General features: G+C 36.8%; 1 protein-coding gene across 1 annotated transcript in view; it reads left to right on the top strand.

Annotated features, from left to right (window-relative positions):
- Positions 1-7,280: 7,280 nt before the first annotated feature.
- The window catches only part of LOC107661680 (protein Red-like), a 22,413-nt gene continuing 12,101 nt past the window's right edge, over positions 7,281-17,592 (top strand). Inside the window, exons 1-12 of the mRNA XM_016451396.1 lie at positions 7,281-7,403; positions 8,671-8,737; positions 9,648-9,740; positions 11,687-11,746; positions 12,399-12,566; positions 13,115-13,229; positions 13,310-13,380; positions 13,458-13,504; positions 14,212-14,375; positions 16,316-16,424; positions 17,387-17,426; positions 17,501-17,592. Coding sequence (XP_016306882.1) covers positions 7,388-7,403; positions 8,671-8,737; positions 9,648-9,740; positions 11,687-11,746; positions 12,399-12,566; positions 13,115-13,229; positions 13,310-13,380; positions 13,458-13,504; positions 14,212-14,375; positions 16,316-16,424; positions 17,387-17,426; positions 17,501-17,592 — 1,042 coding nt within the window. The 5' untranslated portion in view covers positions 7,281-7,387. The remainder of the gene's footprint in view (positions 7,404-8,670; positions 8,738-9,647; positions 9,741-11,686; positions 11,747-12,398; positions 12,567-13,114; positions 13,230-13,309; positions 13,381-13,457; positions 13,505-14,211; positions 14,376-16,315; positions 16,425-17,386; positions 17,427-17,500) is intronic.

Genomic DNA, 17,592 nt, shown 5'->3' with positions numbered 1-17,592 from the left:
CCCCCCCCCCCCCCAATCAAACAAATAATCAGCATGTTTTAATACAACTATGGCAATCAGAAACGAAAACCTGCTTGGTCCAAAAGCTTATATGTAAATGTCGAGGTTGTAGAGATTCTAGGTGCCTAGAAAACAGCATTGACCCAACAATGCTAAAATCATCAATCCTGCTTTAGCAAAGTGCTGTTCATGAACCAACTTCCGTCAGTCAAATTGGATCCGCACTTACAAAGTGTCCTCAGGCTTTGCTAATGTTTTCCCTCTGATTGTGACGTCTAATGAATCAACCCATGGTGTTTATCTCAGGGTTATAGAGAAGAAGTGATTGTAATCATCTGAGAAGCTTAAACCTGTACATTCACAAACAACAAGTGTTTCTTTGCCAAAACATCACGTTTTGAGAAGATCGTCTCACAGTGTAATGATGAAGCACTTCGTTTCTTTTCTTTTATCTTGTGTGATGATGCCAAAGAAAAGTAAGTCAGCATATGCTCTGAAGTGGATGTAAACTTTGTGTCTGGATCTTCTAAAGATCTCAGCCTGCACTGATATCCACCCTTACACTCCTGGACTGCATCATCAATCGAGCATCGTCCTCATCCGCGATCACATACGTGAGCTCCAGTGATGCTCTGTCCAGAAATGTTTCATTTATGAGACACAAGCATCTGATATGTAACGTGCATGATGCGTGTCAGTGATCGAAGGGTTAGTTCACCCAGCCCCAGTTCTGTATTCAGTCTTGTGTCGTTCCAACCCCTGTTCTTTTCCATACAGTGAAAGGGTCCAAAACGGACAAAAAAAGTAGTCCATGCATTACATTCCAAGTCTTCTGGTGTCTTATGATGCTTAGTCCAAATTGAAGCATCTATTTACCGAAAACCTTCCCCGGTCACCATACATCTCGGCTAGTATGCGAATAGCATCGTAACCAAAGGATGCTTTGGATCATCAGAAGACTAGAATATACAGCACACAAATCACTGTCATTTTGTGTTGCACAGAAGAGTCGTTCGGGTTTGGAACGATGCCGTGGTGGATGAACGACGGCTGAATTGCTTCACTTCTTCAATGGCTTAAACCGCAACGGCTGTCTGCTGTATCCGTACAGACCACAGACAGCGACCTGTACAGATTTCATGTATCTTAGCTGCTTTAATAGGGAATAATCATAGCGCTGGTCATTTGCCGTTCTCTGGTTCAGTATGCACCCAACGCAAACATGGAATACTGTGCCTTTAGTGACCTAGTTTCAGCCTCCTGCAAGAGTTCACGCTTCTTTATCATGCTTCGTTGCCGTTCGTGTACCAAAACTATAACATATACTCTGCGTAATATCTGTAAATGTTCAGCTTCTGTGCAATCATTTTCCTCCCATGACGAGTATATCTCGACACTCGTATGCTGTTAGTGAACCGTCTGTTTGAACGACAAAGGGTAACTAGTCTTTGCATTTGGTTGTTCTTTTGTCTCTACTGTTGGCTTTCCCTGGAAGGGTGAATAGCTGGAAATCATTGAGACGTTCAAGGGGTGTGCGATATTGACAAAAAAAATTATATCTCGATATTTTCTGGGATTTTTGTTTCTAATGATAATTAGATGATTTGTAGTGTGTTTTTGAGCTGATACGTTGGCTGGTTTAAGCCCGTCATGGCTCACAAAGACGTTCATATTCTCTTTGTTGGCAGCAGTGACAGAGATTATCTTTTCTATAAATTGTCCATCTAAAGTGGCATTTATATGTATTTATACACACTGTTCAATGCAGCTCGGAGGTGGCATGAATGCAGTTACACTGCAATTACAAATGCTCTGTGTCCTAACCAAACACAATGCGACAGGATTCCAGTGACAAGCAATTTGTCAGTCCACACCAGACGCGACACGGCTATGCGACGCAACAAAATCAAATTTCACAGCCAATCAGAAGCATGTGTGGGCGGAGCCTCTCTGCAAACTCACTGCCTTCCCAGCGAAATGAATGTTTATCTAATTCATAAATATTAAACCTTATTAAAAGTATACTAAGTGACTGACACTATTGTTATGAAATACGCTTGTTAGTATGCATTGAGGTCACAGTTTAAACATAAATGTTTGCTGTAATTTATTTTCAAGATCCGAGGTAAACTATATTGTTGCTTTCAGTATGGCTATAAAGGTCACGCAAAATGATATGCAAACTCACACTTTTAACGTTGAATAAAGCACATAGTCAGTACCTGAGATTCTCACTGTCATAGTTTGAATGTCGTTTTTCCAGCCCCGAAAATGAAAATAGAAAACGTTTAGAAAATAGAATCTGCTGTCGCTTGTCACTGGCACGTCTGATTAGGACAAAAACCCAGATTTACATGGAAAATATAGCTTTTATCGTATTGCAGCATCATGTCTGGTTAGGACATTTTTAATGTTTTAAAAATAACATTTGGGGTGAATTAATATTAAAAATTAAACAATACTTTAAGTATAAAACTAAAACCACCAGTAGGTGGCAGCAAGTCACTTGTCTTAATGAGGGAGTCGTTGAATCATTCCCTCAAACGATTCGTTCAAAAACTTGGATTCATTCAGTAATGAAGGGCTCACAATGTTTTTGTTTTGGCTTTGTCTGAAACTATTTTCATTGAGCAAAATAGAGCAAAAACAGACAATACTGTGTCTTTTAACTCATTTAATATAAAATTCCTGTGTAAAATCAATATCACATTTGCAACTGTGCTGATATTTGGGAAAACAGCACTTACAATATGCTCATGTGGCATTGCTGAACTACAATATGATATAGGACAAAAACTCATAAAGGGCATTTTTTGCCCTTAAATCTTGAATTTCGCGTCATTCTGACTTCATTCTGCTAGTTTGCATCATGCGGTGGAATCGTGCTCCAAGACATGGTTTTGTTTGGTTTGTGCAAATTGAGGGACATACTCGACAACATCAGCTCTCACATCGCTTAAACAACAATTAGTGTATTATCCTAGAAGACACACATCGCACACCCCTAGGACCCAGCTGTTCTTTAGGGTTGAGTGGTCAGTTTTAAGCACATCGTGCCATTCTTGCCTACTCAATCCATCGAGAAAGTGAAGTGAATATATGATTGGGCCCATGACGGCCCATTCATTCTTCTAATGGAACTGATTATTGAAGAAAAGTCATATTTCATCCACAGAAATAAAGTGAAGCCAATTTGTAGGACCATTACCCTTCTTTTTTTTTTTGCATTTATAAAGATGTCTGGACATCTTAATATTAAAGTCAGCATGAATAAGATTCATTACAAAAACTACTTTTAAGCTTATAAGGGTTACTTTAATGGTTTTTGGTGACGTGTGAGCCTCCCGAGCTTCACCCAAATATCCTTCAGTGTTGTCGTTCACTTCAGATGCTTCGTTCAGATGTGCATCAGTTCACCGACGCTTCAAACTCCTGCAGCGCCACAGAAACCTGTCGTGAAGATCTCTCGCTTGTCCAGCTGCAGCTTTTGCTGTCATATCAAAGTCCAAACTCCTGTCTCGTTTACTATGCAGCGTAATTTTCCCACAAGCCAGTTTTTTTCTGTTGTTCTCTCTTGAAAGAGTAAATGAGGCGCAGGAGAGGTGAAGCACTTGCAGTCCATTTAAAAATCGCACGTGTCCTGTATCTTCCGCTCGACGCGGTTAGGATACGATGATATGAATGTTGCAGGAGTTTCTCCTTCTATGTTCTTTGTTTCAAAGAATGTTGTGCCATTTGTTAATAGCAGAGAAAACTATTGAACATATAATTAGAAAAAAAGAAGAGCTATTTTATATTATTTTAGGCTTTTTTTGCGATATTTATTTTCTTGTATTGGAAATCTTTATAGAAGGGGAAAAAAAGAAGTATTTTTCATCAGTGCAAAAAACTATTTTTTTCCTTTTTGTACATTTTCCATGTTAAGCAGTCTTTAGAGCAATATAATGTTCATGTGACTGTATGTGCATGCTGTTTGTGATGCCTTAATAACAGCTCCCGTCCCATCATCGCCAGCGCTCGGCTGTGGTCGACCAGTGCAGTCAATAAAGCTGTGCTTTCTGTCTAACGATTCTGTGCTCTCTGTCGCTACACCACACGCACAAAACACAAACATACCCCAGTAGAATAATCATTTTCAGTGTTTTAGAGGGAGGATTTTAGTGGACTGTTATACCAGTAGGTGGTGACAAATGACTGTTTTCATGAGGGAGTCATTCATTCAACTGATTCATTCAAGAGTGAAACGGACACACTTGGTGGTATTAGGGTATTTGTAAAGCCAGGTTTTGTTAATAATGGAATAACTAAGTCACTACTAAAGTGTTAACAATACAGTAAATCTTATCTCATTCCAAATTGTGTTTACATGAAGACGTCTACCCACCAACAACACTGATTTGAACTGCTGTAAATATCCCATCAGTAGCTTAAGACCTTCTGCACTGGCAGTAATGCACTGTAATATATATCTACTCGGATATACATAAACACACAAATGCAATACAATGCAGGGGCATACATGAAAATAAATAAATAAACATACTGTGGGGACACGGCCAGAATAAAGGCGGGGAGACACTTGCTTGCAGTCATAAAAGGAGTTTATTGACTTACAAAACACATTAAAGTTGACCCTCCTCATGGAGGCCCCAACCAGAACTAACTCCTGAGAGGCAGAGTGAGCCCTTTTTACACCCAAGGGTCGAACCATCTGATGAGAACTCAGGGAAAACTAAATTATATACATACACAAACACCTAAATAAACTCATCAATGAGCATAGAATTCAAAATAAATTGGCATCAATTTAACCTAAATGAATACAAAATTTAGTGGACTGTTATACCAGTAGGTGGTGACAAATGACTGTTTTCATGAGGGAGTCATTCATTCAACTGATTCATTCAAGAGTGAAACGGACACACTTGGTGGTATTAGGTTATTTGTAAAGCCAGGTTTTGTTAATAATGGAATAACTAAGTCACTACTAAAGTGTTAACAATACAGTAAATCTTATCTCATTCCAAATTGTGTTTACATGAAGACATCTACCCACCAACAACACTGATGTGAACTGCTGTAAATATCCCATCAGTAGCTTAAGACCTTCTGCACTGGCAGTAATGCACTGTAATATATATCTACTCGGATATACATAAACACACAAATGCAATACAATGCAGGGGCATACATGAAAATAAATAAATAAACATACTGTGGGGACACGGCCAGAATAAAGGCGGGGAGACACTTGCTTGCAGTCATAAAAGGAGTTTATTGACTTACAAAACACATTAAAGTTGACCCTCCTCATGGAGGCCCCAACCAGAACTAACTCCTGAGAGGCAGAGTGAGCCCTTTTTACACCCAAGGGTCGAACCATCTGATGAGAACTCGGAAAACTAAATTATATACATACACAAACACCTAAATAAACTCATCAATGAGCATAGAATTCAAAATAAATTGGCATAAATTTAACCTAAATGAATACAAAAAATAAACAATATAATATACAATACTTTGATACGTATATTCCAAAGAAACACAACGAACAATGACCCCCCCCCCCAAGGGGGAAATTACAAGAAAAAACCTCTTGGTGTCTCTTTCTTCTTAACCTAATGTGCACCGTAGACAAGAAAAATAAGCCCAAAATTGTATTTAAACAAACAATAGAAAACACACATTCATACCAATAAATGTAAATCAAAACAAACAAAAACACAGGGCATATAACCAGAGATTAAAGACAACTTATGATATTGTCACACACATATCTGAGTTAAACTTATTTGGTATCATGCCAGTTACCACAGAAAATGATTTCCATGTGGTCATAATAAACAGTTTCAAAATACACCTTTCAATATTATGGCCACAAGATGTCTTGGACTCGAGGGAAAAAATGGAGGCCAAGTGTATGATATATGCAAGGACTCTATAGAGGGATGTAAAGCATGTTTCAAACTGCAATTACATCATAACCAAAAGTTCTGTGTAGAAATATTCAGTTTGAAAATTCAGTTAAAGAACGCACATTTGCCATTTCCTACACTAGTTTTTAACTTTAGTAGTTTTATCATTTGCAAAGTAAAATGAAACCGATATGTTTAACATGTCGAAGCACAAATTATTGCAAAATGATCACTTCGAAGTTATTTTTCTTAAATGCATTGGACGAGACATTTGGGATTGCATTTTTATTAAAATATGATAAATATAGCAAAGTCCAGTGTGGATTTCAAAATGCATTCTGAGCCAAAGGTATTAATGATTAAAAGCATTACCAGAAACAGATGGATGTTTATAATGTGTTAATGCCAAAAGAGTAACAAAATGGTGATTTATTATTATTTTTTCATTACAATTAAATACTTTTGTATTCTAATACCATGGAATTAAATTACAGAAAACTATTTTTCCCCACCTTTTGAAAAATGCAATAAAGGATTTTGTTCTTTTGCTGTTGGAGCAAATTTAAAACAATATTTGGAGCCAAATAACATTTTTAATAGTCTCCCATTTTTATAGCAGCTTATATTATAATATACATATATTGAGAGCATCTTCAAGAATCGGCTAAAGACACATCTCTTCCATCTTTATTTGACCCTCTAACTCTAGCACTCTATTCTAATTCTATTCTTTTAAAAAAACGTGCCCATTTTAGACTTGCACTCTATTCATTTACTAACTGCTTTTCTTAAAATAAAATAAAAAAACTAACCCTAGCTTCTCTAATCTTTTTGCATTCTATCTATTTGTTTTCTTTTTATTTATTATATAATTTAAAGTAAAAAAAGCTGTTTTGTTGATTTTGATTGCTTCCATTGTCCTCATTTGTAAGTCGCATTGGATAATACATATATATATAATTTTTTTAAATAAATAAATGATTATATACAGCTTTCAAAAACACAGCTTCTTGAATTATGATGGCGAAACAAGGCTTTCATCCAGTTCAACAGGCGGCGCTGTCGCGTGCGGACGACTGACGATAAGCGGAAGTGTGACGTCAGCAGACGTGCTGTCAACATTAGAGTTTGTCGAGTCGTGTTTTAGAGAGAGGCCCGACTAATTTCATCATGCCTGAACGCGAATGTAAGTATTACATATCATTTATTAAACGTTTATGCTGTGTGTGGATAAAGTGATGTTTGAGAATATGCCTCGTTATATTCTATAAGCTAAATGATTATATACAGCTTTCAAAAACACAGCTTCTTGAATTATGATGGCGAAACAAGGCTTTCATCCAGTTCAACAGGCGGCGCTGTCGCGTGCGGACGACTGACGATAAGCGGAAGTGTGACGTCAGCAGACGTGCTGTCAACATTAGAGTGCGTCGAGTCGTGTTTTAGAGAGAGGCCCGACTAATTTCATCATGCCTGAACGCGAATGTAAGTATTACATATCTTTTATTAAACGTTTATGCTGTGTGTGGATAAAGTGATGTTTGAGAATGTGCCTCGTTATATTCTATAAGCACACGCTGTGCGCAAACGACGCGACGCAGTGATTGTGTGCAGACTTCAAAGATAGTGTGTAGAATTGATTAAAACCGCTTTATATTTTGCTTTAGAATGTGTCTTGTGTAAGTTAATTTAATATTATCAGTAACGACTGTCACACATTTTACAGAAGACACGCACTATAATATAATTCATCGTAACAATAGTTGTCAGAAATCTTGTCAGGCATATTTAAAACCATTAAAAGACGTTATTTAAGGATCACCGTGAAGCCCGCCAAAACTAATTAATTGTACTTTTAAATCTTTACCAATTTATGCCACTGTCCTTCAAACCACACGATTCATTTTAAATATAAACATTTAAATCTAGTCATGTTTAGTATGATAACAATAGTCACAATTTTTACGTAAATATTAGTGCTGGGAAACGATTAATCGCGATTAATCTCATTCAAAATAAAGGTTTTTGTTTATATAATATGTGTGTGTGTACTGTGTGTGCACATATATATATATATATATATATGACACACACATGCAGTATGTATTTACATATTATATTTACATTATTTTGAATGCGATTAATCGTTGCCCTGCACTATATCTGTTATGCTGATTGACGATAGAACATTATTTCATCCATATTTTGACATTTTATTTTCACTAAAGTTACGTTCAGGTAGACACTTAACTTGCATTTCACATGCTTTCTATGTGTATAAAATCACTTTTGTAGATTTAATTTGAAGCAGACATAAAATGGGACTATTTACAATAGTGCAAAGTGGAGCAGCAGTAATGGGACTCGAGTGCAAATGGATAAAGTCTTCAGAAAGCATGAGATGAAATATCAGATGAGCGCAGCAAAATAAAGTCCAGAGTTTCTGCCATGGTTTTGGACATCATTTGGAGTAGGGCTGAATGATTTTGGAAAATAATCTTAATTGCGATTTTTTTTTTTACCAATATTGCGATTGACGTTACCGAGTGTAATCGCAGCCTCTGCGATTGAAAAATCGCGTTTTCTCATGTCGCGATATTATCGCAAATGCAATTAATCGTTCAGCCCTAATTTGAAGGAGTTCACGTGTATCTTTGGGGCGATGAACGATTATTTGACCACATCTAATGCTCACTGTAGTGTGATGATGTGTGTTGTCGTGTGTGTGTGTGTGTGTGTGTGTCTCTTTCAGCTGATGTTTACTCCAATCCTCTGGCTCCGGATGGCCATGAGGTGGAGGATCACCGCTCAGCGCTGCAGTAAGTGCTCTTCACCATCACTTCATCTCCGTATAATGTGCTGATGATGATAGATCAACTGTGGTTGATGGTGAACATGGGTTCTGGTCATAAAAAAGACACCCTTGTGCATCGTAAAGCCTTTAAAATAGTTTTAAATCAGAGCAGAAAATTCATGAAGTCGTGGAATTAAATGTTGCATTCATTGCAAAGCAATGAACATCTTTTGTATTTTAGTTTTTCAGTACAAACATCTAAACATCCTTAAATCAGGATTGAGATGCAAATGTGAAATGTCTTGAAAGTGTGAACTAAATAAAGTGAGTTTATGCTTAAAGCACGAACTCATTTCTGTCCGTGGGGAATGAAAACTTGTTTTCCCTTTGAATTCATTTTTTTCTCTCTCTCTCTGAGCCTGTTGGCAGATATTTGTTCTTGTTTTAATCATAAACTTGATCAGTCTCAGATCAGACTTCTGTCATTTTGCTTCTCAAGTAAATGTATCTTGATTTAAAAGTCTCTAGATGTTTGGACTGGAAAACAAGACAAAATAGTGAGCAAGAACATCACTTTTTTGCATTGTGATTAGAAGGTAGAGTAAAAGTTAGTTCTGTTTTCCAGTGGTTTGGAGCGGAGCTATTCAAGGCTTTTTTATATATACATATTGTGTTCCCTTCAATTTATTCTCAAAAAGTTTTTTATTTAGTATTAAAAAGGTCTTAAAGACTTCCCTGTTATTTGATAGATACAGTGATGTGAATGATCTTTCTACCTAGTGTTAAATCTATAGCTTTATTAATGTGTGACCTCTGATAAAGTGAGGGAGTAATTTTTGTTGCAGTCCATTAAAATGTTAGCTGTAGGTTTGACTATTTTCGTGCTTCGCTCATCTGTTCTTGTGCCTCACTGAGCATCTGTTTGTGATCCTCAGATCCAAGCTGACCAATGATGACTTCAGGAAGCTTCTGATGACCCCGAGATCTGCGCCGTCCTCAGCTCCACCCTCCAAAACACGCCACCATGAGTACTTTGACTTTGTCTGAGATCTTTCTTTGAGTCACTAGGAGTTGCATGGCTGCTCATTTCTGCTCATCGCTTATTTGTCAAAACAAAACCTAAGTTACTCGAGTACTTGTGCTTCATGTTACCATTTAAGACACGAAAACAAATCGTAGATATCAAATAGTATTTGTGACCTGTGCAGGCAAAATGAGTGTGAATGCGCACGGTCTAAATTTGAGCTACAGACAAATCAAATGAAAAATGTCGATTTTGGTCGAATTTCAGGTTTTCACAAAAATGAGTTCATTAGCGATCCCAATATACCCAAAATACCTTTTTCTCTGCTCGCTTCTTGCGCTGCTGCTGACTGACAAATGAATCGCGCACATTAAGACGTTTCCGCCAGATCCCGATAAATATACACATACTGTATACGGGTCAAAGACGAAAAAGGGTTTAAGCATAAAACAATAAGTGTAATACTGCTTTAAATTGTTGTTTTTCCCAAACAAACAAAAAAAAAAATTTTTTTATTTAATTGCAGTTTTGTTTTTGTTTTTCTGAGAAAAAAATAAATATCATACATTTTCCCCTGATTTACAGAAGAGAGCCACTAAAATGGCATTCAGTGTAACAATCTTGTCAGGCATCTTTACAACAAAAATCAAGTTATGACATTAAAAAGACTAATTACTTTCACCCCAAATACTAATTAGTTGTTTTACATTTTTTAAATGTGCCACTATCCTAGGTTTCGCCCGTTTGTCAGTAAGAATTTTTTACTCATTTAAAATACAATCAAATTTAATATGCTCTCTTATTCTTTTATATTTTTTAACATGTACACGTCAGAATAAGCATGTTGTTTGAATTTTTACATAAATATTGTGTTACACTGAATGACAATATAACATTATTTCAACCAAATTTTGACATTTTATTCTCCAAAAACTAATTTGAAATCTTGAAAGTAGACACTTTACTTACATTTAATGTGCTTTCTATGGACATAAAATCACTTTTGTAAATTTATTTTGGTGCGGATATCTTAACATCTTTGACCCATACACAGAATTACAGTATTTAAGTAGGCTATTCACGCAAACGTAGTCTGTTATATCTTAAGTGAAACTGTTGGTGAAATACATCTGATGTGTAACATGATATTAGATGCGTGCGGTACAGTAGGACTTACTGTACAGAAAAGATCGCTGCTCTTGATTGAACTGCTTTTGTAGTTTTAATAATCAATTTATTTGTGATGAACACACTGAAGTGATTTTTACATTTGATTATTTGTTTTTCTTACTTGAACGCTTTTGTTTAGATGTAAAATGAAAAAAGTAACACACTCGGCCTATTTGTTTCTTTCATATTTGTTCTACTGTTGTTGTTGTTTTATTTTGAATAACCCAGATAAAATAAAAAATGTCTATATTGTGATTATTAATGTAGTAATTAATATTGAGAAAGAAAGTGGAGGAAACAATGCAGCGTTGCTGGTGAAACCTTCAACTCGAGTTTTCTCAGAACTGACTTTGCTGGCTTTGTCGACTTCAAACGGGAAATAAAAATAACTCCTCTTTGAAAATGTGCTCATTGTGACTCATTTTGCCAGCACCGGTCACATTTATTAATTGATACTTAGGCCAATGTTTGCAATAGTTACGTCTCTAGAATGTCATGTAAAAACATTAAAATAAGAATTATCACTTTGTATTTTAACATGTAACATGTTACAGATTGACATGCAACATTGTAACCTTAAAAAAATATGTGCAAGCATATTAATACAATGTAACAGTTTTGCCAACTTGAACAGGAATCCGTGTCCTTTATATGCTTGCTATGGTTAATTCACGCTCAAATGCTCGACTTCCCAACTAGTCTCTGCAGCCCTACACTGCATGTTTCCATGATAGCAGTCTGACAAGTCCGTTTGATGTCTTGTTGTGATGAATTTCCCAGGATGCCACGGGAATATAATGAGGATGAGGATCCTGCGGCTCGCAGGCGGAAGAAAAAAAGGTGAGTCGAGGAACAGTGATGAATAAATCATCCTACATTACTACTGCTGTTGCTATTGTCTCTCTTCTGCATATATTTACACGTTTCTGATGACTTTATTCACTGCTGATCAAATGGCTTTTCACATTTTAGATAAATTAAATGAGCAGCAATGCTCATGTTAAGAGAAAACGGAGTATGAAACCTGCAGTAGCCCCCCCCCCCAATAAATAGACATTTAATTTCACTCATGATTTTGGTTTGATAAAAGTGTTATTTAACTTTTTTAAACTTTTCCTTGCAGAAGAATATTTCTATTTATGCTGTATTCACCTCAGATTCCCGCTTGTGTTAGCAAGTGGAAAGTTAATTTATTAAAAATAATAAATATAAACACCAGGCCAGAATTGAAATGTGAACTTGAGAATTTTTAAATATTGAGTTTTTCCCCATGCATTAATGCAACCCCCAATTTTTTCTATACCAAAATGTGTGAAGTTTGTCTTGTAAAAATTCCACAGAGCCTTGAGCTTTTTTACAAATGTGGTAAAACCAAACACAAAATTTGTTAGTTATTTTAGAATGATTTTTATTTGTCATAGATGTGATGTGATGCACGCAAGAGCAGGTTTTGATTGTTGTTCTCTGTTACCGTTTCCGCTTCTGTCTGAAGTTACTACGCTAAACTGCGGCAGCAGGAGATGGAGCGAGAGCGCGAGCTGGCGGAGAAATACCGTGACCGTGCTCGAGAAAGACGTGACGGTGTTAATAAAGACTACGAGGAGACGGAGCTCATCAGCACCACGGCCAACTATCGAGCCGTGGGACCCACTGCGGAGGCGTGAGTGTCATCTGCCATTTGTGCCTTTCATTTAATATCAGTTATTTATTACTGTATGTCATGCAGAATTACAGTGGTGGCCAAAATGATTAGAACACAATATTTCCAGCAGCTAAAAATGGTTTCAAGTCAGTTTGTTCTGTTTCTTCATGTGACTCCAGACAGACTGATGATGATCAGATCACATCTCTGTGTGCAGCACTAACATATATCTCACTGCATTATTACAATTAATGGCACAATGAATGTTTGGAAATGTAACCTGATATTTCCTACTGACACACTACAGCAAAACATAGAAATAACTGACTTGAAACCATGTTTAGCTGCTGAAAATACTACAGTTCTAATCATTTTGGCCACCACTGTACATTGAGTTCTTTAGCTATATTTTGTAGTTTGATCATCTTCTGAAAAATGGCAGTATACGATTGTATATTTTAGTTTTATTATTTTGGGTCCTTTCTTTTGTCCTCCTTATTGCAAACTAGTTATAGGTTTTATCGTGTGGATTAAAACGTGCATTTTGTTTTTCTTTTGTTGAACAGGGACAAATCGGCAGCAGAGAAAAGGCGTCAGCTGATCCAGGAGTCTAAGTTCTTGGGTGGTGATATGGAGCACACTCACTTGGTGAAGGGTTTGGATTTCGCCCTGCTACAGAAGGTACGACCGCAAAGCCACTGTACGGTAATCATACAGCTGCCACACACTGGCTTTTGTTTACTCTAATGTTTCGATTTCAGGTCAGAGCTGAAATCACTAATAAGGAGCGAGAAGAAGAGGACATGATTGAGAAAGTGCAGAAGGAAGTCAAGTATGTTTCAGAAAAGCATATGTGTGTTCATTTTTAATCCATTTCCGAGTATCTTTCAACATGTTTGTGTTCGACAGGAAAGATGAAGATCCAGAGCAGAAGATTGAGTTCAAGACTCGCCTGGGTGGGTTCAGTGTTCGTCTCAGCGTGTGTGTGTGTGTGTGTTTAAAGACTGCTTGAGGAAATGAATGCAATAAACGCATACAGTATCAGATTATTTTATCCCATCCACTGTCAAAAATTCAGTTTTTGGATTCAGTCCCACATTTCAGTACAGTTGCCATTCCAGAAACTTTACAGTGTGTAGTAGTTGCATGTAAAAATAAGTTTGATTTAAATTGTGAATGGGTCATAAACGGAAAGCGAGCAAAGAACACTCTTTATAGTCACTGAGTTGTGCACTCTTTCAGAAACACCCATTATAATCAACAAAGTTGTCTGTACTGTGCAATGGATGTCTTATTTACGTTGCACAAAATGCATCTGAAAGTAGCACCTATCGGGGATAAAAATGGGGATAACACTGGATTACTGTCTTAACAAGCTAAACTTTTAATATTGGCACAATATGCACAATATTCCCGTTTTATATCGTCAGCAGAATAACCATGATAATAGAGCTAATATTCAATGTATTGCCCAGTGCAGAAAATGTAAACAAATGCAGTAGGGTATGCAAACCCATGATTTGTAAATAAATTCAAGTAAAAAAACAACAAATTATTTCATATTGACAACTAGTTTGAAAGGTCGAACTCTTCAACTTGTTTTTGATGTTGTGTGTCGTTTAAGCTCACGGTCTTCTGTTCTTTGTGTTGTTGTGCTCTTCAGGACGCAACATCTATCGTATCCTGTTCAAGGGTCGTCAGATGGAGCGTAATGAGCTTTTCCTGCCGGGCCGCATGGCGTATGTGGTGGACCTGGAAGACGAGTATGCAGACACAGACATCCCAACCACTCTCATCCGCAGCAAAGCCGACTGCCCCACCATGGAGGTACACACCAGCACAAACCCTTTCACATTTACCTTTTCATTTGTGGGTGAATAATTCCTTTGTCATTGTAAGGTCTTCATAAGCTATAGTATTTTGAGGATAAAATGAGACACAGATTTACTTGTTACTTCTCTCATAGATACATGCACATGACGGTGAATATGTGACCCTGGAGCACAAAACCAGTCATAAGGGTCAATTTCTCGAAATTGAGATTTATACATCATCTGGAAGCTGAATAAATAAGCTGAGCAATATTTGACTGAGATACAACTATTTGAAAATCTGGAATCTGAGGGTGCAAAAAATCTAAATACTGAGAAAATCATCTTTAAAGTTGTCCAAATGAAGTTCTTAGCAATGCATATTACTAACCAAAAATTAGGTTTTGATATATTTATGGTGGGAAATTTACAAAATCTCTTCATCGAACATGATCTTTACTTAATATCCTAATGATTTTTGGCATAAAAGAAAAATTAATAATTTTGACCCATACAATGTATTGTTGGCTATTGCTACAAATATACCCCAGCGACTTAACACTACTTTTGTGCTCCAGGGTCACATATATGTCTCAAAATCTGAAAAGGGGTGATTAAACATAAAAAAATCATGTAAACAATGATCATGACATAATTTTGGCTTGTCAGAACTGTTCAGCTGTCTCAGATTTGTGCACTTTTGAAAATCAAGTTTTGATGCACGAAGCTGTTTTTATTGTCTCTTATAACAAATATCGTAATTTTAAATGAAAATGCCGATTCTGTTGTAAAAAAAAATAACACTTTTTTTTATTTTTATTTATTTTTTATAAAGCTGTTAGAGCTTTTAAACCTCACTTCATTCCAAACCAATAAGACTTTCGTTCATCTTTGACACACAAATGAAGACCTTTTTAAATATATTCTCTCGCTCAACTCGTGCTGTAATTTGATTTATACTACGGGGCCGTTGAATGCTTGAATCTGATTGGCTGACGAACGTTCTGAGGTGTGCAATTATTTTCAGGGAAACGCACGGCGAACGTAGTTCCAGGCAGCTCTCTTGACCGCATTACAGTTCCATATCACTTCGCTTAGTTAACTGTAATAACGGAAATTAGCATACAGTACCTATACAGCACGCAGGAATTACTGCAATCACACGTGCTGGGTCACGCAGTTTGCACAAAAAGGTGTTGTCAGCGATGCCCTGACAGCCTAATTCACACAAGCTCTCTCTCTCTCTCTCTCTGTGTGTCTCTGTCTCTCTCGCTCTCTTTCTAATAACTTCATTAATAACTGCATTAGAATTCTATCAACGGCTCATGCCTCCATTACCAGCTTTAAAACGACGTTTTGGAACTAGTAAAAGAGGCGTTGGATGAGCTGCGGAAGAAATAATCCTACTCACAATAGCGATTTAAGTACAAAAACCGGACGAATCCCTTTAAATATATGATCTGATCGATGTCTTGAGGTGTGGTAACCGTAGTACAAGCGGAATAATTGACTCCAGGCCGTTGAATTATTAGAAAAATATTTTATGTGCATTATTTTTCTAATAATTCAACGGCCCGTCGTCGATTATTTTGACGATTTCAAATCAGAAATCTTAAATTCTAAAAGGACGAAGCCGTATTACGTAGCTTGTGATTGAACAGGCAAGGAGGCCAATGAAAAGAATAAGAATCAGTTTCAGTCGTAATTGATACTACAGATGTGTTTTGTCTGCATCTGGATGTGGTTTCAGTGATCTGATCTCAACATTTGTAACATTTTCCACCTGTATTTAGTACCGACCACAAAACAAATCATGTCATGTCAACTATAGTTTGATGTTATTCAGGGCTGCGACATGAAAAGAAAAGGTGCATTGTGGTTTCCGGTGAAGTTGCATGATCAGACTGCGCTAGATGATTTTTAAAATCTTGTCAAACTGCTGTATTTGTTCCTCAGGCTCAGACGACGCTCACCACTAATGACATAGTCATCAGCAAACTGACGCAGATCCTGTCGTACCTGAGGCAGGGCACCCGCAACAAGAAACTCAAGAAGAAGGACAAAGGTAGTTTTCCCTGTAATGTACTTGAAGTTTAAGTCAAGATATGTTATACTTGTAGCACTTTAAATCACCGAAACAAGACTATAATTCATGTGCCTTTTCACATTTCTGGAGTTTTCAGAAGTGGAAGTCGTCTGAGAAACTGAACGAAATCAAGCGTGTTTGTTTAAAACGAGGACTAATATCTGTCAGTGGGGAATGAAAACTTGTTTTCCCTTTGAATTAAGTTGATTTTTCTAAGCCTGTTGGCAGATATTTGTTCTCGTTTTAAACATAAACTCACTTCATTTTGATCAGTTTTACAGAAAACAAGACTTCTTATCTAATGTGATTTTGCTTCTCAAGTAAGCGCATCTTAAATTAAGAATCTTTAGATATTTGCACTGAAAACAAGACAGAAGCACTACAGAAAAGCATCACTTTTTTTGGAGTGTGATCAGACTTTACAGTAAAAGTTATTTCCATATTCTAGTGGCTTGGAGCAGAGCTATTCAAAGCTTAAGCTATTTTTTTGTGAAACAAATTAATAAGTAATGGAGATCTGTTGTATTTTCAAACATTGACGTGTTAATGTTTCTTACATTTTCTTTACTTGGTTTTAAAAAGGTCTTTAAAAAGTCTTACATTTACCTTCATAAACCCTGTATAATTTTTGTTCCTATTTGATCCAGTAGCAAACAATCCCAAGTATTTCAATGACCTTCCAAACGAGAAAAAAAATCAAGAGATTGGTTGCATTGTTCAGAAGAGAGGCAGTCACACTCATGCAACAGTGTTAACTAGTTTTTGGTAATTTAATATCAGGGTAATATAACACCACGTATAGTGTTATAAATCTTTAAAAATGAAAACCTAAAATACTTACTATATCTACCATGTTAATTACTTTGAAGAGTCCATGATGTAACTCATGCCCATCCTTAGTGTTTGTAAAAGCTAAACTTTAGTGTTTTCTCTGTTTTCAGGGCGTCTGGATGAGAAGAAGGCACCAGAGGCCGACGTAAGGTGAGTTCACACAGTCAAACGGTTTAAGTTTGTGATCTGAACAGAAGCTTGCATACACCTGTGTGTGTTTGCAGCATCTTTGACGACATCGGTGACTACACACCCGCCACCTCCAAGAGCATCAGAGACAAAGAGAAGGAGCGCTACTGTGAGCGAGAGAGGGAGA

The sequence above is a fragment of the Sinocyclocheilus anshuiensis genome, unplaced genomic scaffold (genome assembly GCF_001515605.1).
Source record: "Sinocyclocheilus anshuiensis isolate Anshui unplaced genomic scaffold, SAMN03320099.WGS_v1.1 scaffold207, whole genome shotgun sequence".
Classification (NCBI taxonomy): Eukaryota; Metazoa; Chordata; class Actinopteri; order Cypriniformes; family Cyprinidae; genus Sinocyclocheilus; species Sinocyclocheilus anshuiensis.
The sequence above is the reverse complement of the archived record's forward strand: the minus strand, read 5'-3'. Positions and strand labels throughout refer to the sequence as shown.